At 31.3% G+C, this 23,259-nt stretch overlaps 3 protein-coding genes and 1 non-coding gene across 4 annotated transcripts in view; 1 reads left to right on the forward strand and 3 right to left on the reverse strand.

Annotated features, from left to right (window-relative positions):
- Nucleotides 1-238: 238 nt before the first annotated feature.
- On the reverse strand, nt 239-3,032 carry Cyp40 (Cyclophilin 40). Its single transcript, XM_018445955.1, has 6 exons — nt 2,825-3,032; nt 2,627-2,764; nt 1,091-1,389; nt 876-1,010; nt 520-774; nt 239-454 (listed from the first exon to the last, which is right to left on the reverse strand). Exons 1-6 carry the CDS (start codon nt 2,916-2,918, stop codon nt 239-241), a joined length of 1,137 nt encoding a protein of 378 aa, XP_018301457.1. The 5' UTR covers nt 2,919-3,032.
- Nucleotides 3,033-3,894: 862 nt separating this feature from the next.
- TRNAQ-CUG (transfer RNA glutamine (anticodon CUG)) lies at nt 3,895-3,966 on the reverse strand. The gene has a single exon. It is a non-coding gene; the product is annotated as a tRNA-Gln (tRNA).
- Nucleotides 3,967-5,009: 1,043 nt separating this feature from the next.
- On the reverse strand, nt 5,010-8,159 carry Ndfip (Nedd4 family interacting protein). The gene is made up of 6 exons (XM_018445966.1): nt 7,923-8,159; nt 6,770-6,919; nt 6,282-6,422; nt 6,066-6,189; nt 5,753-5,938; nt 5,010-5,648 (listed from the first exon to the last, which is right to left on the reverse strand). The coding sequence occupies exons 1-6, from the start codon at nt 7,947-7,949 to the stop codon at nt 5,545-5,547; spliced, it is 732 nt and encodes a 243-aa protein (XP_018301468.1). The 5' UTR covers nt 7,950-8,159; the 3' UTR covers nt 5,010-5,544.
- A 1,443-nt stretch (nt 8,160-9,602) lies between these two features.
- The window catches only part of Ndf (Nucleosome-destabilizing factor), a 49,038-nt gene continuing 35,381 nt past the window's right edge, over nt 9,603-23,259 (forward strand). The window contains exons 1-7 of the mRNA XM_018445981.1: nt 9,603-9,688; nt 9,788-9,824; nt 11,639-11,727; nt 11,814-11,940; nt 12,228-12,332; nt 12,438-12,629; nt 15,591-15,764. Coding sequence (XP_018301483.1) covers nt 9,654-9,688; nt 9,788-9,824; nt 11,639-11,727; nt 11,814-11,940; nt 12,228-12,332; nt 12,438-12,629; nt 15,591-15,764 — 759 coding nt within the window. The 5' untranslated portion in view covers nt 9,603-9,653. The remainder of the gene's footprint in view (nt 9,689-9,787; nt 9,825-11,638; nt 11,728-11,813; nt 11,941-12,227; nt 12,333-12,437; nt 12,630-15,590; nt 15,765-23,259) is intronic.

A 23,259-nucleotide genomic window follows, 5' to 3' on the forward strand; every position in this document is an offset into this window, starting at 1 on the left:
AGGAAAAAAATTATTCGTTAAAAGTCATTCGTTTTTTTTTCCACATGGCTCTTGTATTAATAAGAAGAGATCGGATTTTCTGATCTTGTATTAACCCTTATGAATTTCAAGAAATAGTAAATTAATTCAATATTGTTTATATTATATCGATGTTGATGCAATTTAACATCTAAAAATAAAAACGTAAAAATTTTTATCATTTTATTATATATATAAAATTAAAATCATAAAAGCATATTTAATGAAACATTCTTTGATACGTAGTTTTTTCTAATTCTAAATAAAAGTTTTCCATCTTTTTTACTTTTTTTATTTCCTTTAAGATAGTCTTGTCAGGACACAGCTGAAACACCTGAAACAAATCTTTTAATCCTAATTTATATTCGTTCAAGGAAGTATAAGCTTGTCCTCTTCGAAATAATGCTTTACTATTCGTGTTATCCGTTTCCAGAACCTAAATTAATATGTGTTAAGGCATAAATATGTTACTTCTGATTTTCTCACGGAATATTTACTTACCTCATTACAAAGATTTATGACTTTACGATACTCTTTCTGCTTTAATCGTACAGCAGCTAAATTAAGTAACAAAGTTAATCTAAGATCCACCAGTGAAGTATAAAATGTATCTGACATATTTTTCTGTCGGTTCATCCAGTCGTAATATCGTAATGCTTTCCTATACTTTCTATTAGCATCTACGTAATTTTGCTTTGTGAAATAACTATTTCCAGAATCTTTTATCTTCGTTATTACATCTTCCATGAATTTGTGCTAAAAACGTAAATATATTCAAATTAAGGTATAATTTAGCATATCAGTACGTAAATAATAATTTTCAGAAATGATACACATATATATGAATGATAATTTACAGTGAGCTTATTAACATCTTGAGAATAATCCCAATCTTCTGGCCATGGTGTATAAACATCCTCAGATCCATCGTTCTCCTCTAATCCCCAATTTTCATCTTTTTTCAACTCTCCACAGTCAACTATACTTATTTTCTAAAAACAAATCAATCATGAAACTAAACTGTTACAGGTCCAGGAAGCTATTAGCTTTGTAATTTAAAGAATAGCCTTACATCAACTGGAATGTCCTTTTCAGTCGGTACTTTACACAGCTCTAACACTGCACCCATGCCTTTTACAATTTTTCCAAATACTACGTTAGTGTTATCCAGGTGCGTGGACGCTTGAACGGTAATGATAAATTGAGAACTGTTGGTGTTTGGCTTCCCCTCGTTCACCATGCTAAGTAGTCCAGAGAAGTTGTGCTTCAATTTAAAGTTCTCATCGTCAAAGTAAGGACCGTAAATACTTTCCCCACTGGTTCCATTGAAATTAACAATATCACCACCCTGGATCATGAACTGTGAAATGACTGCAGCAATATAATATTATATATGTATGATAACTGTATGTATAAATGTGTATGTCTTAAGAAATCTCTCTCTCTCTCTCTCAATTTCTATTCTGTTTTTAAAAGAAACAAAAAGAATAAATGATCCACATTTTCAAAACACCTGTTTTTTATCGTACATTACACTAGATTGTATTAAAATTTTTATTTCGTTTTCGCTAAATTTAGAAAAAATATATATATCCGTTTCATTTTAAGTACAATTAGTATATATAATATAAAGAATAGACCTCTAAACTGTGGTGACTCAAACAAAATTGTACATGTATGTGGCTTGATTCACGTTCACAAAGCTCTTGGAATCATTTTATCCTTAGGTTTATCGCGTCACATACTCCAACATGCTCCTATCATAGTTCTTACTTACTTCAATATTGGAGTGAGTAGAAGCTGTGGTAGGTGTATATTGGAGCATGCGACACGAACAAATCTCTTATCGATTATCAAATGTTACGTAGGTTTTACAGTGAGTCGATAATCGGAAGTCCTAAGTGATCCTAAGTTTTAATCAGTGAAATTGGCCAATGATATAGCCAACTTGAACGACTAAAGTTAAGACTTTCAATTACCAATTTCTCTTGTAGAACCACATTTTAAGCAAGACAAATGATGCAGCCTATGATAGTCAATTGTCAAATCAAACTTTAACTCTATTTACTCTAAAAAAGAAAGAAATAAATGATTTATATTTCCAAAACCTGAGGCAACAAATATGTATATGTGACAAATGAATATCATAATAAATTAAATTTGGGTGCTTAATTCCATTTATTATGTCTTTTTCTACTAATGTAGATTAACTTTAATCTCGGTTCAACTTGCTCTTCATTTTTTTTCTAATTCTTAGAACTAGAAAAAGATGAAGAGTTTGTTGAACTAAGACTAAAATTAAATTATATTAGTAAAAACGAATATTAGTGACACAATTTGATACAAACATCAGTCTATCTTTCTTGACATTCAATAAGCAACAAAGATAAAACACACTGTGTTGACTTATATTAATATTTATATTTAAATATTTAATTTCTATTCTCATCAGCAAAAGAATTCTAATTCTATCCAGCTTCAAAAAGATAAATAAGGGTCATACAAGTATTCAAGATGGCAAGGTTTAGAAATATTTTATAGGCCTTAAAATTATGACAAGGAATAAAATTGTAGGGAATTGAACACTCGTGATCACGGTATTGCGCACCTTTGTGAAAGGTAGTTCCTTTGTAATGTAGTTTTGGAGCCTTCAACCCGGCACCTTTCTCGCCGGTGCACAGAACACGAAAATTCTCCGCAGTCCGTGGCACGACATTCTTGAACAGTTCTATAACAACTCTTCCCACTGGAAAACAATAAGATCGTGAGCCGGTGTTTGCACCGTGCATAACCTCGCTGTTGATACCTTTTTCGGGGCCGATCGCCACATCTAGAAAAACCACGGGATTATCCTCATTAATGAGCAAACTGCTCTTATTTTCTTCCGAGGGTTGTTTCATATTATTTCCTTCTCGGTACGATTATCGCGATAAGATTCTTATCCCGTAAACTTGACGTACACGATGTTCGTGTGAACGCGAATATTACTCGCACTTGTCGGTTGTTGTCTTTATTCTTGGGGAATCCTGGGTTGCTTGATACACACCTGTTCTCGAACAATACGTTAATGAGTTAATCATTGGTGATAATATCTTGACATATGGAAACTTAATCGCAGCAATTCGATTGATTTGTGAAAGATGTTTTAATATCAAAAATATATTCGAAAATTTCGTAAGATTGAATTATGCAAAATGATTCATCACTTTTACTCACGTATTTTTTTATTTATGAAAGCTCGCTGAATAAAAACCAAATTCTTATTTCCAGAATCTTTATATAATAAAAATCCTTCTAGGAAAATCAGATCGTTTATTATAATTAAAGTTAAGTATACCATATATAAATTACAATAGAGTAGAACTAGACCTGATAAATTCAAACAACGGAGATTTAAAGCAGATTGAGTTAAAAATACTTTCTAAGAGCACAATTATAGAGCTTCCTAATTGGAACTTGAAAGTTCGTTTTGTTTTCACAAACGTCTTCAAGTCGACTGAAATCACTTTGTAACATATATACGACAAATGTTTAACAACAAATGTTTTGATTTATTTTATGTATTCCTTTTTATTTAAATCGACAAGAATTTCGTCACAGTATATATTGTGGTTTCATTGTACTCATTTTTGAAGTCATCACAAGAAATATAAATATAAAATATTCCATATAAATTTTTGATACAGTTTATATTGCTTTTTGCTATTCTCAAATAAACTGTAGGAAAATCACTTTCCTATAATAAGGCGCGAATTTAATTATTTGAACTGAATATATAATTAAAAATATAGGCACGCGAAATATTTTATTTTTATTTCAAATATTACTATTTGAATATTAATAAAAATACTATTGTAGCTTCAAAAAATAAAGTTTAGGTCCCACCGAGATTTGAACTCGGATCGCTGGATTCAGAGTCCAGAGTGCTAACCATTACACCATGGGACCTCTTGTGAAGCAATGTATTAGACAGTATATATTAATCAACTCGGTGAAGACTCGATCTCGCTCAATGTCAGTAAAAATTCAAATCTTAGTTAGCGGATACTCGAAACATAGTTAGCGGAAACTCTAATCCTAGTTAGCGCAGATCCAAACTCCAATTAGCAAAGACTTAAGGAGAGCCTAAAATCGCCTGTATTACCGACTAAACGCAATAATTTTTGTATAACAATTATTTTTTCTCTTTTACAGATTTGCAAATCCTTTTCCAGGATTAAAGTATACGAAATAAATATATATAATTTTATTGAAAACATAACTTTTGAAAATAATCTAACAGAGACACACATTTAGTCATCTTTTTAAAACCATCAATAGATATTTTAAAATTTTTTGATAATGTTTTATAAAACTATCAGAAGACGTCTAATGTCCAGAAATATTCATATATTGACACTGTTATAAATTAATTTTAAGTTATTCTAATAACATGAATATATTTAAGTTCTAATATACACATATATGTAAAAGACCGAGTTAAGAAGTGTTTAATAAATTGATATATCAATTATAATTTAATACATTTGTACAGAACTTTGGTAACACAATATGATATCTATTTATCAAAAATTTTAAATGATCAATTTCGACAATTTTTCCTAATGTTCAAGAATTTTCCAAAATTTAAAGAACTACGATTTTTGTAACATAAGGAGGGGGAGAAATATAAAGTTTTAAATACTCCTTCGTTTTATCGTTGTAATGAGTATAACAATGAAATTTCTCACAGAATAACATGTACTCGCATATTACTTTATATAATAAATTTTAATACACATATGTAATATTTATCATTTTTATTTATATTTCAGAATTCTTCCTCAAGAATTCTCGCTATATATATTTTATGTATATATATAAATTATAATATCTATATAAACAAGCCAGATATTAATATACTTATCATATTTAGTAAATAGTCAATCTCTAGAAGCTTTTCTAACACTAGAAATGTATTATATTCTATTAGAAAACTTTTATTTATATAATTTACTTTTTCGAAATAATAACGAATCGTATATTTTATCTCTTTACGCGATTCATTTTGACTTGTCAATTTTTCATAAATTTGACATGTGCTCTGCACGTTTACCTTCTTCAGCGATTTACATTCAAATGAACAACGCTTAAAACGAATAAAATCATTAATTTAAAGCATTGTTCGTATTATTTTGAGCAATAAAAATGTACATTTGTTTTTTCCCGTAGCTTATATATAACATCACATAAAATAGCGTTTGTATGCCCTCCATATATATGAGTATATGCGAAAAACGAGCTAATTCTTTTTGTCATTTTTTTTTAGTCGTACTAATCCGTTTTACACAGCAAATTTGGCAAATCATTTTAAAGTTCTCATTTTTGTTATATATAGATACGATTGACAGATATTACGATCTACACGATGTTCTCCGTTAAGAGAGAAAGTCGATTATATATTATACAAATATGACCCCACATAGAAATGCTTGTTTGTTCTAAAGCCAAGTTGATAAAGAAAAAAAGGTGCAGATTTAATGATTTTTAATAGAAAAAAAGTAAACGCTCCTGTGCGCTTCCAGACAGTAATCTCCATCCTCGTTTGATGTTTAAATATTGAATGATGGCACGTACACAAATTAGAACACCTGGAAAAGTAAATCGCATCAAAATGTATCTTCTTAGTAGTTGCCTTCGTTTAAAACATCTTTCGTTTGTAAGTTTAATTATCTGTCTTAAACATTATACAAACCAAATGCCATTATCAACCACCACAGCCATGAATTCTCTCGCGAAGCAAGGTCGGTAGAGTGTTTAACAATGAGTGTCCACTTTGTGAGAGACAATCCAAAGCCAGCTAGTGCACCGTAACGAGAAGCAATAGTGTGACAGAAACACATCAGTAACAAAAATCCGATCCAGTTGAATAAAAATGCGACTGTAAAGGTAAATTAATGCAAATAATTATCATTATGAAAGATATTAGATTTTGTAGAATGAGGATATATTTTCGTATTAAATTTTTATCAATTTAAACTTTAACTTATAATATAACGATATCTCACCAAGAAACGCTGTGAAGAACATAAAATCTGTGCCAAGTAGTCCACTTTCTGGATCTCCTTCTGCAGCTTCAGTATCTATTGCCAATATTGTTAAAGGCTGCTGTGGTGGTCTAATATTTCCTGACTGTAAAAAGAGATTTAGAGCTCCTTAGAAACAGAATATTTCGAAATATAGTTACATATATTAAAATTTTCTTGAATAGTCCAGTCGTATACCATGTGTATTTGAGGTTGCGGTTCTCCCTGTAGAGTCTTTTCACGCTGAACCTCTTCATAACTGGGTAATTTTGTAGCTACTTCATAAGGTGGTGGTGCAGAGAAATCTAGTTTCGGAGGTGGAATCTCTTCCCCATCAGCCTGAATAATTTTACTCGGTTAACAGTTATTCAAATCATATAAAATTATACATATTTTATGTATTATGTAATATTACGTAATTTACACGCATTTATGTCAAATTACATAAATTAATATAAATTACATAAAACATTACATAAATTACATAGACTACATAAATTATATAAAACTGATATAATAATGTAATTTATATAACGTTATGTAATAATGAGCTTGTCCTTTATTTGTATTAAAACTACACTAAAACTTTCTATATATTCTATTTTTAAAACAACTAATATACTGTAAGTTAATTCAGTTACAAAGAAAAAGCCTCCTTCCTATTATGTTATATTATAGTATATTACCATTCGGTTTATCGTAGAGTGTGCAGCAGCAGTGGACGCTCCAGAATGTCCAAGCATGTCGACTTGCAAAAATGGCATTGCTACAGTAACTGTAGGAATTTCGTTTTGACTTGATGTTTCACCACCGGTATCTGTACCTATTTGAGGTGGCTATATAAAACAATACGTAAAACAAATCTCAGTAATCTATATAACTCACAAGGTATTGGATGCTTTCCATTTAGTGACACAAACATCATTATCTTTCATGACATTCAAGTGAGTTACAAACATAAAATGACACTTGCATCACTTTGTCATAAAAAAAAAGCAGTAAAGCATCTATTATTACCCTTTGAATGTTCTGCCTTTGGCAAGAATAGCTAACAAAAATTTTTTGAATCAAAATGTACATATTAATTGCTTTCCATTATTCACTCAAATAATACTAAATATAAAGTTATGACTATTTTATATTGAGATAGTGATATCACTTGCTTACTTTGGTAATAAAGTTATTGTATAACAATACAAAATTATAATCTCTTCTTTTTAATGTGATTTAATAACATTCAGTAAAACACGCAGTCTCGAACTTTTGTACATTATAGATAAAAATTCAGTTGAATCTTACTTGTCAGAATGAAAAGGAACATTCATTCAACTGAGTTATGACTTCATAAATAAGAATTTTATCTGAGTTTTAGTGCAAATGAAAAGCAACTATTGTGTATAAGCTTTTCTGGATCATAGATAACAGTAGTTTAATTTCCATCAAAATCCTCAATCGGTTTCACTTTGGTGCAGTACGTTTCCGTTGGAAGTAGAGACCTTGTGGATCTCGAAGCGACAGTGAAATGAGCATAGTCAAACGCATTTCTATCGATTTAAATTTTGATTCTACGCTGCATTAGATGTGAATTAATGCTTCGGTGGAAATTAGACCACTGACGTGATATTTTTGCGCAGAAAGAATTAAAACAACACAAGGACAAGCGTATGACAGGACAAACACAAAGCCGACTACGATCGCGCGAGGAAACGCGTTGACGATCACAGACTTGTCAACGTGACAATAAAAAGTATTTTGTGCGAATAGACAAGATTATGTCCGAGAGCTTTTGGTAAACGCGAAATCACAGCAATTTGCAGTCTCGTCATGGGGTAGACATACCGTATTATGACGGGCGTTATTGTCCATTTCTGATCAGATTTGCACGGCACGGCTACGAGACTATAAATCGCGAAAACTTTTCTTGAGAGGACGGTACACGTTTGCAGGACACCCTTGCCCGAGCCCGAGACAAACGGTAAAATGCGTTCGCAATCGATGTCTTGACAGCTGGTATTGCTAATAAGTCGTAATCGACGTGACGGCTGGCGATCGTCCTGGAGTGACGTCTATCGTTTTCTCGATCTACGCCAATCTACGGGACCGTAGGTTCCTCAGGCTCCGATCGCACTGGATCGATTCGTACAATCAATCATCCCTTCTTTCTCCTTTTTTTAATTCTGCAAATATTTATTTTATTATCATCAGTAAATTTACAAGCATCACATTTTCAATATCTGGAAATTCGGATAGCGCGGACATGGAATACCGAGCGATGATTGGTTACTGGTTAGTCACAGTCGTGAGTTGCGAGTCGACATTTATGCGGGGTCTACAATAGAAGTCGTAGAAAATTGACCAATCACAGTCGAATATGAGAAGAATAACCAACTATGATTGATCAATTTTCTACGACTTAAGACCCTAAGACCGCTACGACTTCTATTGCAGACCCCGCATTATCCCGCATACACAATAGTGTAGTATAAAAAAGACTGGTATTCGTAGTCAGATCTTATATTTAGTCCGGATCTACAATAGAGTTTTAAGCCTTAAGTCCGGATCTACAATAGATGTTTTAAGACTTTAGCCATAAGAAACTGATCAATTACCTCGGATCTACAATAGATGTTTTAAGCCTTAAGCCGTAATAAATTGACCAATTACAGTCGAATCCGAGGAGAATAATCGACTGTGATTCGCCCATTTCTTATGGCTTAAGGCTTAAAACCCTATTGTAGATCCAGAGTAAAAACTGCAAGTTAACTGGCTACAGATTTCTCGGTCCGATTATAGATATTTTTTTTATATTCCAATAACAAAGGCTGCTTTTCTTTTAAAAGACACAAATGTTGTTTTATCTTTCTTGGCATTCAATGAATAAAAAAATAGAACGATATTTGTCTTCTGTATTTTTTAGTGGCTTTTTACAATAAATAATTAATAATAAATCAGAAGACAGAAGCAGAAGCTAAAAATTGACCAATCATAGTCGATTATTCTTTTTACATTCGACTATGATTGGTCAATTTCTAGCTTCTGATTTAGGATTTATTATTAATGATTTATTGTAGAAAGCCTTTTAAAAAGAAATTAATTAAAGACAGAACATGTCGATTTGTGTTACTAAACGGAAAGCACTCGGAAGCGTCGATAGCAATTATTGATGTTTCTGATTGGCTGTTGAGAAGCATTGCGACAGGCGACAGATGTTTGCATTGTAGAACGTTCTTTAGGACGGGACTCTAGCCGCCGGAAGTAGCGCGGCACGCCGGAAAACAACCTTAATAATTCTCTCGTCGTTTTTCCGAGTAGTTTCGTGGCACAATATTTACGTTTCAGGAAGAACAACGCTTTAATTTCATCACGTTATATACAGAAATATTATCTACTTGCATCTCAGTCGATTAGCGCAAAGTAAAGTGTCACGGCGAGGGGGGGAAGCTCGAAAAGGGAACGCATAGATGGCGCGGCTTGCGGTCATGTCGTCGTGCACAAACGACGCTCCGCACGCCAGTCAGTCGCTCGCTGACGTTCGGAGTAGTACGTTCAGCATTGTTCATCGTCCTCGCGATGTCGGAAGTATTCAAACTGGGTGATCTAGTATGGTGCGTATTTCAAGTGCGCGCGGTAACGCAATCGTGTATCCCGTGTTCGTTCGTAAAATCTAATTTCATCTCGTACATCTTTTTTTTTCTGACTTTCAGGGCGAAGATGAAGGGATTCTCGCCGTGGCCCGGCCGGGTAAGTGGAGTCCCCCTCCCCTCGATTGTCTCTAAGCTTCGCGACGCGGGTTCGCGCTTCTCTTCCCGTTAACATCGCTTCTGCGCGCGCGCGCTCGTATTTGGCGGTTTTCGCGTCGTTCTGCCCCGTCGACGTTCGCCGCCGCGACGGAGTGCACCAGCTGTCGACGCCACTGGCCGCGGCGCATCGCGTCGTACGGAGCAGTGTTGTCTCCCGCCACACCCGACCTTCGAATTCAAATTGGCGCGCAAGCCGCGGGGGCTTATAACCTAAATCCCTTTCAACCTCCCATGGATCCACTTTCCATGCTCGGCGAGCTCCCAGCAGGATGGAGTCTCCTCTCCCCACCCTTCCAGTCACACGTCCCGCCGCAGGTTTCGAAATTTCTTGTGGGTCGACCAGTACCACGGGACGTTCCGCTGTCGCCGAGACTTCAGAATTTGTCCCGCGTAATCCATCTCCCCCTTTCCGATTGGCGGAAATGCGTGTGACGTCAGCGGCGTGTCGAGCGAGCGGTCTGCGATTACGCCAGGTCCCCGAGGTTGTCAACGATGCATTTTCTACGTTTCCAGTGAGGCCGGTAATCATATTCCGCGATATTACAGTCAAGAACGCGTCCTTAGGTACGATCTTGAGACGTTATATTATTTATATATAGACGTTGCGCGATATTGTTTGAATCGGATCGTAAGACTAATTATGACTTGAGATGATCTTGAATATAAGATTGGATTATGATCGGATTATATCTTCCCCTAGACGAATATTCTGTCATGCGAGAGTATGTGAGAGAAGAAAAGAGAAAGAATAGGATTAGGAAGTTCAACGGATGACTCCCGCAGTTCTTTGGAAGCTGTTTTTACGCGGCAACCGCCTGTGCACGGCAGGGCCGTACGAATATTAGGGTGAATTATTAACCCAAGGGGTCGATTGTATACTTTGAAATGAAATCAAAATTATAAAAGTGGGCAAATTCTAGGCAATGGTCATTGAAATTATACATGTTTTGGTAATTTTGTTCACTTTTGTAATTTTCATTTAATTTCAAAATACACAATCAACTCCGAGGTAGAACAGAGCCATAATAGTATTGTACCATAGGACCTTATTATGACATTTGTTACTTATAAGTTTTCTTATATAGTACCAATAAATTTGCTTGTAAGTGACAAATAAGATCATAGGTCTGTATTCATAATCAGGCCTTATATTTAAGGCTTCCTTAAATTTATTTTCAGATGCTCTACGAATTATTTTATTGGCTACTGAGCATCTAAAGATAAATTTAAGGAACTCTTAAGTGCAAGGTCTGACTATGAATATGGGCGATAATGAAAGAGACGTCCTTATAATATTATTATGACATCTATATTCTATCTGGGAACAGTCTGGATATGGTCTTAGGTCGAAAAGTTTAATCCTGATATAAAGAGAAAGCTACATGTAATTATAAAACATAGCGTTTACAGATGGAAAAAATGATGGAAATTTATTTCTTATATATATGTTTATCTTTCTTAATTTTAAAATGCACTGAAAATTATTAAAAGTTTATACCTAATGATTTGTACACGCGATAATTGTGTAGCATCGAAAATATTTTGTTAACATTATTTTTTTAAATAAGTATATTGTTTTTATTTTGTAAAAAAGTTCGATATTATTTTCAATGATTTTGTTTCCCAAATGGATCGTAAATTGAAATTGAATTCAAGATGTATATGATAAAATAAATGTTACGATTATTATTAGTATTGTAACATTAATTATAATTCTCTCAGTACTTATACGTTGATGTTATAATGCATGTAAAGGTATCAGTTCCTTCAAAGGACTTGAAGAAGCCTGCGAATGCTAAAAAGGGACCAGTACAATGTATCTTCTTCTTTGGGACAAACAATTAGTAAGTTCTATTTTTAGATTGTTTATCTCATTTTACTCATAGAATGTTACTATGATTTGTAATTCTCAATGATGTCTTTCTTGTAGCGCATGGATAGAAGAATCCCACATTAAGCCCTACCAAGAGTATAAGGATACTTTAGTGAAATCTAGCAAATCTGGAGCATTCAAAGATGCAGTGGAAGCTATAGAAGATTTTATCGCCAAAGGAGAGGTGAGCGAGATTTTCGTATGTTTGATAATTATTCATAGGTGTATTATAATTTGTTATAAATAATTTAATATTAACTTCATTAATTTATTAAATTAATAACTTAACTAATATGTTGAACATTGTATTAGTGATGGCATTTTATACACATACATATACATATATATATATATATATAGAATTAATTTAATGCTGAAAGTTAAATAAAAAATAAAATTTACATGTTACTGGAATATTAAAATAGAAATTGATTACATTGAAAATAACAATCACTTACATTGATGCATCAGGTATTTGAGGATGGTTTGGATCCAGATTCCTTATTCGACAGACTCAAAGAAGAGACTGTATCTGAGAAGAAAACGCCCGTCGTCAAAACACCGAAGCCGCGAAAGGTCAGCAGCGAACCCATCTTCCATTTCTCAGCAACAATTGCCAAAAGTATTTTTTTAATTATATTTTGTATTATATATGCAAACTGAATAACTCTGCTGCTACAGGAGACTGTTGCTAAAACCACCAAGCGTCTCAGCGACAGCGGTGCAGAACGTCGACCGGCTAAAAAGCAGCGTCGAGAATCCAGTAACAGTAATGGTAATAGACTTGGTAGTATCAGTCCTACCCTGAACCATTCTTCCTCGGCTAGAAAAACGGGCTCGCTTCTCAATAGACCGGCAAATATCGCCAGACCCGTAAGTAATCAATATTATGACATTGTTCTTATTATTACCTTGATGCCCGTTTCTGTTATTGTAAATTAATTTTAATCTCGGTTCAATTAACTCTTCATTTTTTTCTAATTCTAAAAATTATAAAAAAATGAAAAATAAGTTGAATTAAAATTAACATTAATCTTTAATGGTAGGAACGGACATATATAAGAGATTTATTTATTCTACCCTGTGATTATTATTGATTAAAGTTTGGTCGACAGAGAATAAATAGAATCTAATGATACTATTAAATGATATAAACCTGATCTGTGAATATTGAAATATGTGTTCCCCAAAACGAGTTTTCATCTTAATATTAAGATGAAAGGAGTGCCACATATCCCTATTTTTGAGCGATCGATTCGTAGATGGCGATTCATGGTTTAAATCCCGATTCTCATCCCATATATGTCGCAATTTTATAAGAGATTGAAACATTAAAGATTGTGAGTGGAGGAAGTAATTGGTTAATAGTAATATTAAATTCTATTTATTCTCATATCATTGTTACCTTCTTCATTCATAATTTTTAATTTTATTAAATGTACAATACTTCGAAATGTACATATAAAAAATTCAAGTTTGTTTATAAACATTTGGAATTGTATTTATATCGCGCATTTAGTGCTAAAAGATTTGTGAACATTATGTTACACAAGATCAAGAATCAAGTATGCACGCGCGAGATGTTCCCCCTATACACACACGTGACACATACACGCTATATCTCAGTACCGTAGTTAGGCACATGGAACCCACCTGTTTTTTTTTTTTTCGTAATCTGATTACTAACTGTTGTTTTCATAATCTTAACGTCAATATGAAATAATAAAAAATTATAATTATATTATACAATCCAAAGAATTAAGATTTACTTTTGCATTAAATAAACAATATCGGAATTATATTTAATTGTATATTCAGGATAGGATTTATCTATAAGCGCATTAGGCGCAATCTATCCTAATTATTCAAAGATCCTAATTGTTCGATGGAATCCTAATTATTTAAAGATCTATCTAACTCTTTTTAATGATTTTTTTATTCTTTTCTAAATTATTCTTAATTTTGAGAAATTTTTACAGTGTTATTAATGTATTTATTAGATAAATAATATTTTTATTATGTATTAAAGTCGGTATTCTCATAGTCAGTTCTTATATTCAAGATCGTCTTAAGTTCATCCTTGAGGTGTCACGAACCAATCAGAGGGTTGCATTAGCGTCTTAAGACGTTACTTAAGACGGTATACTTAAGACTTGGAATAAGAACCGACTATGAATAACGGCCTAAGTGTGCTTTTGTTTACCTAAATATGCCATAAAATAGAAACGAGGTAAAGCTTGTATATTCTAGAATTTGTCTAAAGAAAAGGGGTCCTATTTAGACATTTACAGTATTTTTATTATTTGAGACATCTTTTATCAGAATATTCCTCTAAAATTCTACATAAAAGTGTGTGTAAAGAATATTTTTCCCGACCAGTGAATCTTTTTAGAACGTATATTTTTCCATCGAAATTTTTGTGAAATGTTTCCTTATAATTTTTTTATTTTTTGCAAATATTTTAGCATTAAATAAAAAGATAAAAGAAATAAGAAAATATGAAAGATTTAATAAAAATTCTTTTAAAATTTTAAGAAATAATGAAATGCAATTAATTGCATTTTATTTTTAATGTTTTTAACTAGAACTTCATTGGAAGTTACGCAGGTTAAATTTAATTTTTTATCTTTGATAAGTTGCGATTTCCTTATTTATAATAGTTTAAATTATATACCGTTGAGAATTTGAAGATTTAGATTATTAAATTAGATTAATTTTAAACATACATGAATGAAAAATATTCGATCAAGCCGATTCTTTGTGCTTAATAAATTTCTTGTGAATATTTTCTTTGTGAATAATTTCTTTGTGACAATTTTCAGTTTAAATAGACTGTCTTAAAAATCTGTAAATAATTTATTGCGAAAAATATTACTTCAGCCAGAATTTGAGAACTCGGATTTCTCGAATTCCGTGTGAATGTTTTTCTATTTCGATCAGGTTGGGAGAAATGTCCGCACGGAATTCAGCAAATCTGCGTTCTTAATTTTCGGCTGAAATAACATCTTTAGATTAATTAAATTATTAGATTAATTATTAAATTAATTAAATCGTTCATTATGGAAGGAACATTTCTTATTGAAAAAATACGTTTCAAGAATGATATAAAATTCGTGAAGTTATTCCTCTTTTTAAAAAAAGAAAAAATTAGGAGTACTATATCCTATTATTATATATACTCTTGTTTCTCTGAATACAATGTGTAAAATAGAATACCATAAAATAGAAATCATCGTAAACTGTCCCAGAATTTGTTTTTCAAGGAAAGTTTTTTTTAAACACAGTTTAATAGTTATTTTATTTTGAGACATTTTTTTATGTATAATATTCTATAAAGTATTTTTTTCCAATTACAAATTCTTTTAGAACGTATATTCTTTCGTAGAAATTTTTAGAAATATTTTCTCATAATTTTTTGTTTTTAGTGTTAAAATATTTTAGTAATTAAAAAGTCTAATAAGAATCTATTAAAGTCTGTTAAAATGGGTCTTAAATACAATTAATTGCATTTTTGCATTAATTTTGCTTAATTGCAATTAATTTTTTTTTTTTTTTTACTAAAACGTTATCCTGAAATCACAAATTAATTCTAATTTTTTATCATTGATAGCTTACGATTTTCTTATTTACAACAGTTCAAATTATTATCTAGAATAGGGAATTTGAAGATTTGGATTAATCATTTATTGTGGAAGGAACATTTGTGTGTTATTTGAAAAAGATACATTTTAAAAATAACATAAAATTCACATAAAATTGTTTTTCTTTGCAAAGAAAATATTAGGAATAGGTGTTTATTCCCTTCCCGTAACGTTCCTTTTCCTTGTTTCGCAGGTTACGCCACCTTTAGACGTCGAAACAATGTCGCAAACTCTCAGAGAGAAGAATATCCTTCCATCGACTTTGAAATTTGGTTTCCTCGGGCTCGGCATCATGGGTAGCGGTATCGTGAAAAATTTGATCAACAGTGGTCATAGTGTGATCGTGTGGAATCGGACGCAGGAAAAGGTATGTACTGAAATTTTTTTTTCTTTTTTTCTGTAAGATCATGTGCGAAAAATTTCTGCCGATGACCATACTTACAGTAGTGTTTATTATTAATTAAATAATGAAAATTTGTATATTTAATTACATACTACTTTAAATATAGATTACCATTTGAAAACAATGAGTGCAACAATAATTTAATGAATGATTTAATATTGTTTTGACATATATATATATATGTATGTATATAAAGATTATATATATATATTATATATGTTCACAAAAAAATTAAATTATTTTTACACATACATTTATATTATACAAAAATAATTATATAATAAAGCATAAACAATTAAAGATTAAATATATTAAAAGATTATATATACATACAATCTTTTATTGATTATACTTCATATTATATAATTAATTATATTTTTGAATGTAATATATCAAATTTTGATCAATCATTACATGCAATTTGTTATGTGCGAAAAAAAGTTGTGGAAGAAAATCAAAAAGTACCGCAATAAACAATGAGATTTATTAATTTTGAAAACTATGTGATACAAGTTGAACAGATTCGACGTCATCATCTCGGTCGAGAGAAATATTACTCGGGATTATTTTCGCAAAAGTGAACAAATCTCTTCGTTACAAATGGCTTTTAGGTCTTTTACATCATTCTATCGCAATATTAAAGCGATTTAACCGCTCGGTCTCTCCTAATTTTTCAATATGTTTGAATAGTGCTCGAACAGCACATATAGATTGGTGCCGTTTTCTCCTTGTTCCGCAAGTTTACGACGTAGAAAATGACAGTTTATGCTTTCGCAGTTTTTCATCGATAATTTTTTTTTATACCATTAAAGTATCTCGGAATAAAAAATAGAAGACTGTCGACGAGCAACTCGACAAGATACTTTAAATTTTGGACAAGAGGCTTTAAATTTTGGAAGGTACCCCTTGGCAAATTACATTGTATAGATACTTCGAACGGTATTGTAGGAATAACCGTCGTAACAATCATTTAGTCTTTGTAACGCTCGCCGAAATTACACTGAAAGAAAAATATTTGGTATTTGTGACAATAATTTGTAAAATAATTATGGTTAGAAGCTCTATCTTTATAGTTGTTATTGTTATAGTGTTAGCAATAATTATATTTATAATTCTATATTAAAAAATAGATATACTTGGCATCGAAAAAATGACTAGGAAATTATGTTTTTTTATATAAAATTATAAATATAATTATTATATTATTAACATAGTAATAATTATTATAACAATAGTTATAAAAATGGAACCCCATAATTAATTTACTGTGCAATCATAGTCATAAATATCGAATACTTTTCTCTTCGTGATAGTTCCGACAATACGAGAACAGCAGTTCAACCTAAAAAGAGTAGGTGCGTCAAACTTTTCTTCTTTGGTACCCGAAATATTTCCAAAGATCGAACTATAACACAACAGCTACTTGTACTACAATGTACGAGTAGCTATAATTCAATAATTGTTGATATTTTTAACAAATTCAAGTGACTGGCAAACATCACTTCGGAGCGCTCACTATAAATTTTTACTTTGATTATACATAATTTATTTCCAATATTTTTGAAAATAATTTATATAAACACGCACGTAATATAAATAAAATTTATATAAACGAGTATAATTAATAGAGTCCAACCGAAATTTCGGTTTCGGTCAGTTTCGGTAAAAAATCAGGATTTCGGTTTGATTTCGGTTTCGGCCGAAATTAAGAGAAAATTTCAGTGGGTAAACCGAAATTGTATAAGTTGCAACGCGCCGGTGAGCGTTCAAAAAACAACTGTTCGATTTTAACTATTAACTCGTTGATGAAGCTTAAGACAATTTGAGTACAAACTTTGATCTTAATAATAACTATAATTTGATTTCTTTAAAAATAGTGGATGCGATATTATTATATTATTATAGTTAGATATTTTAATAAAATCTTGTTTTTTAAAGAGTACATAAATTTGTCATGATTTCTAAAAATTATACGATCTCTGTAAAATTAATCCAAAAATGTCGATTTCAACTCCGGTCGAAAAAATGTGACTCCATTAGCTTCTCTCTCTCTCTCTCTCTCTCTCTCTCTCTTTTTAATGATGCTTATCGAAGTTTCGATTTCGTTTTCGGCCGAAATTGAATGACAACCGAATATTCGTTTTCGGTTTCGACTGGAGATCAAAATGTGATTTCGGACTCTAATATTAATTATATACTTGGATTAATCATTACTTTCATAGTCGCTTTGGAGACCGTTCTCTGCCGTGCGCAATTTATGCAATTTATTGTTGTATACCTAATAAACATATTAGATCATATTGCAAATTTCATTTTACATCAATAATTTATATTCTTCGAAGGTTTACAAATCACAGCGTTTAAAAGACTCGTTAAAAGTATCGAAGTTATCACAGGATGTCCTAAACGAATGATCCATAGTTTCGGGGTATCTCAGGACATCTCTTGCATAATAAGAAATTAAAGCTCCTCTCATGTTACTAAAAGTAAACGTTCCTATATAATACGCACTACAGTATATAAACCACCACAAAATTATTTTTTTTACAGTATTTAATTTCGGCAAAAGAGAATGTCATTCGTGAGTTGAATAGATAGAATAAATTCTATTACCCGTTTTTTCTAATTTTATTTATGATAAAATATTTGATTTGTAGTGGCATAATTAATTTTTAATGTGCTAATACATTTTCGATTTTTAAGAATGACAATAAAGTTTCTGTTTTTTTACCGTTTTATTTGCAAAATTAAGAAAAAATAATGTAAAAATTTATACACTTTATATTGAAATATTTAATTGGCAAAATATTTGATCAATGAAAAACTTGTTATAATTTTATTAAAAGCGTACTTTCGTAATTCTTTCTGAGAACTATTAAGCATTGCTTATTATTAAGTACTTATTCTTATTTAATAATAATTTTGCCACTGTCGATATATTCTGGAGCGCGAGGTCATTTCTAGAAAGCAACTAGGCATGATTACTTTCATCAAATTACTTCGATTTTACATGTCTCGATCACGTTCTCATCACTGATAGCGCCTTTTTATATTATCAATTTTAATTTACATTCTGCATATAAATGCGTTATCTCTCCTTTAAGGCTTCGCGGTTTAAAAATGATGTCGTATAAAAAATATATATGCTGGAAGCACAAGTACGAGTATTCGACATACGAAGGAAACACAGAAAAGATTCTGTCGCTTAAGATTCGATGTGCCGAGAAATAGCTAAATAGTTAAATTTTAAACTATTCTCTAGCGTAGTAGAGTTTCTCTCATTTTGTCGCTCCCAAGAACATCCTGACTTAGTTTGCGTAATAGATACCCGTTTAATTAACATTAAAAATACGCCGAGTAAACAAATCTGTCGGATTTTATTGAGTTTGAACAAAAATTTGTAGTGCTATTTATTTGTATTAGGGTAAGGCGGTGCTTTTTCGTTCATTTCTCACGATATTTATGTTTCTGAACAGAACATGTTGATTAGGGTTGTATTTGATAAAGATTGTACATTGAGAAAAGAATATCTTAATTTCAAAAAAATATTTCTTTGCTCGTACAAATTATTACTTTGGATTAATGAAAATTTCTTTGAAATTAAGATATTTTTTCACTTTAAAAAACATATTTTAATTTTAAAGAAATTTTCATTGATCCAAAGTAATAATTTGTTTGAATACGAGTAAAGAAATATTTCTTTGAAATTAAGATATTTTTTTCTTAGTGTACTTGTGCCCTCAACGAGCAATCATGATTGTATAATATAATTATAATCATGTCACTGCAAAGAGATATTGTTTACTATCGTAAATTTTCGTATTACTAAAGTTGAAACTGACGGAATAGCCTCACCCTATGTCTACATGTTTTTTAAAAAATTTGACAATTTTGCATTTGATAAAGCAAAGTTTCAGCTTTAGGAATGTCTGTTTTTTAAATTGCAGTATGACGATTTTTAACGGAGTCATGAGTAATCAAACTCAAAATACTCCTTTTATTTGATCCGCGATAACTCAATAACAAAAAATCTTAGGAATATTTATAAAAAAAAGGATTTTGTGGTGAAAACTTGAATCTTTCATAGAAATTAGGCATAGGCAAAGTGAGATGAACATTTCCCATTTTGTCTAGCTTTTAATTTTTTTATATATAAAAATTACCAGATTCACAAAAATTCAAAAGACATACTGTCTTTTCGAAAAAAGTAGAGATTTTAAAAGATGAAATTTAAAATACTTTGAAATTCTTTTTTTAAATTTCGTTTATTTTTAACGCAGTTATAGCTGCTAAAATTTTGAAGTTTGCAGTGCTACGATTGCTTTTATTCTAGATCAAGGTATTTACTCGTACACTTTTCCATATAACAATCTTAAATAGAAGAATGATGTAATATGAAGGAACTGCGAAACAGTATTGATTTATCCATAGTCGGGCATGTTAGTCAAAAGATTAGTCAGAGAGATGAAAAGATTATAATAATTAATCTTTTTAATTATATTTTTATCAAACTGACGGTTATTAATTGAACATTAATTCCAAATACTTTCGATGTTGATTACATTTTGCACGCGATAATGGTTTTTTTAATAATTGCATAAATGCAATTATCGAATTGCTTCATAACTGAAGAAGAGCTAATAAAAGTCAAACCGCAGATGTTGGTATTAACGATCGCATTTTTTGGATTGGAATTATAATGAATGTCCTCATTGAAATATGGATATTTTCTAATGTTTTTTTAAATTGAGAGAGAATTTACCTCCAAAGTATTCACAGTGAATCAATAAGTTTGGTAAGCATCGAAGAAGGCAATTATATTAATATGAATTAAATATCACACAATGTATACAGTTCAACTCTTACTTTTTCTTCTTAACATTTTACATTCAAAGTTTTTCGTTTTTTTCATCAAATTATATAATTAAACAATTTGGTAACATTCAAAATAATAAGACTAAAGGTGAACGCACATAGAAGTAGAAGTAAGCAGTAAGCAGTAAGACGTAATCCGCCATCTTTCATATGTATAGATATACTGGCAATGTTAATTGCCTACTTCGTACGTCTTACTGCTTACTGCTTGCTGCTTACTTCTATTTCTATGTGCGTTCACCTTAAGTATCACGACATTAGGAAGAGTGACAAAAAAAGATAAATTGACTCACAGCTTTGCCAAAAGCCTCAATAAATATCGATAGGATTATATGGGACAGCGTTATCAGAGACTATTCATTACTTATATAATTATGCCATTTTCAGTAAATTCTAAATTGTATCTTCTAGACTTTTGGTCCCTATTCTGTGACTATTAACATTGTCGGCATGTGTATATATTGTCGTTGCGAAGGTTTTACATAATAAAAAAACTGGGCAACGATATTGACACGTTGTTAAGAATTACAAAATAGGGATCTTAGAGTTCGTCGCCTGATTTTTATTTTACTATTGTGCGATACATCAAAATTTGTATACGCACGCAAATGTACCACTTTTTGTAAATCTGGTTTCATTTTAAAATAAAGTTTATTGCAAATGAGAAATACGGTGCTATTAAATATCAGTCTGTCCGAATTCTTAATGAAGTTGCGAATCGATTTAACCACAAAGTGTGTAATTTTGTTTACAGTTACCACCAATTAATTAAGTAAATTAGAGTAAAAATGACCTTTATTTGAATTAGTGCACGCGAATATCTGCGAGATTTATGGGACCAGGTACAATTAGGTTGATCGATTGCACTATTTGTATAGTGCTACTATTCTGATTAATCGGTCTATGGCCAAATACCGGGTGTATCTAAAAAGGGAATCAACAATTGAAAAGTATTCTTTAATAAAAGCGGAGATGTTTTCTTAGAAAGATCTTGAATAAAAATTCTAAGTTGTGAAATTTTTCAGAATAAACATCTCGACAGTTGCAAATATTAAATATTTGCGTATAATGACTAGATTTCCAATGTGAAATTAAATTAATCATTTTAGGATGGACATTATTGAGAAAAAATTGACAATTCGTATTTAACAATTTTTTGATATATAAATGTGCTTTGTATATAAAAGATATCACATATATATATATAAGTAAAAATTCAATTTTTTAAATAAAGATGTTTCTGTAAAATAAATTCATTTTTTCCGTTAAAATAAATGTTATATTTTGCAGTTGGATGTAAGCATAATTGTCTTATGTTTCACTGCAATGCTTTTCTTATTCAGTAATATATACTGAAATTCGACATTCTTCAGCAACATCTGGTGTGTTCTTATGATTTAATTTTGTTCTTCGCATTCTTACTGTATTTTTACGTGTTTCAGTCAGAAGCCAGAAGCTGTTAGCATAATAATTTTATATATTAACACCGCTACGAAAACCACTGTGAGAAACACCGTGGTAATTAAAGGTTTGCATTATAATTGCAACATGTTTATATATATATATATATACACATACTCTGGTTTACTTGACAGCATTCACAAAAGTGATTGTTCTGCTGGCGACTTTCAGTCAGTTTTGATATAAATTTCTAATTCATTCACATATTACATTACAAATTCTAAATATCATCAAATGATTATTGATGTTGAAAATCCTCTATCTTTACTGATCATTTATTTAAAAAATAATTACTATATAAAATTACATGATGCACGTTCGGATTCTGACAATAACGAATATATTTCTACGCATGTATAATGTATATATTTATTAAAAAGTTTGCTATTCATTTTTTATAGAATTCACCGGTATGCAAGACACGTGCTAATAACGTGGAAAATAATGCATTTGTTTGTTTCACGATGGATTACGCCAATTATTTATATTGAAAAACATTTGGATACTCTGTAATTACGTTTCAACTTTTCACTGAGAAAACATTGACTCTAGCTTCATCAAATTCGAGCAACCTATCGATTCCACTCGAATTTAGCTCGGTCGGGTTTCTCTTGGTATAGAATAGGATTCTCCTTACGAATCACCACGATGCCGAGACCAACCACATGGTTTCTATCATGGTTCTGCTTCGTCTTGCGTATCCCGTGTGCAGCTTCCCCCTCCGTCTAAGACGGAAGAAGCGTGATAAAATTTTATCTCTCTTGTCGCTGACACGATCCAAAAATAACGTCAATACTCTTCTGGCCGCAGTCATTTTCCTTTCCGTTTCGTTCCATTGATATTGTTGTAATAGGTGACTCAACCGTTTCTAGGATCAGCAGTAATCATTTAGATAATCGGTATGCACGTGTCCTTTCATCGCGTGATTTTTTCAACATAAAAGCATTGCATTCCTGACGATCCGACCGAGATTTACGATTTCTTAACGAGAAGGAACCAAGTCCGTAAATATTTAAACTAAAGAATCTCTTGAGATCTTACGTCCTTCAACCATAAATTGCCTTGTCAGTTTATGCTACGTCTATTAGAAAATAAATATTGTTACGAGCTATATTTGTAAACA

This window comes from Mycetomoellerius zeteki, unplaced genomic scaffold (genome assembly GCF_001594055.1).
Source record: "Mycetomoellerius zeteki isolate Tzet28-1 unplaced genomic scaffold, Tzet1.0 scaffold172, whole genome shotgun sequence".
In the NCBI taxonomy this organism is placed as follows: domain Eukaryota; kingdom Metazoa; phylum Arthropoda; class Insecta; order Hymenoptera; family Formicidae; genus Mycetomoellerius; species Mycetomoellerius zeteki.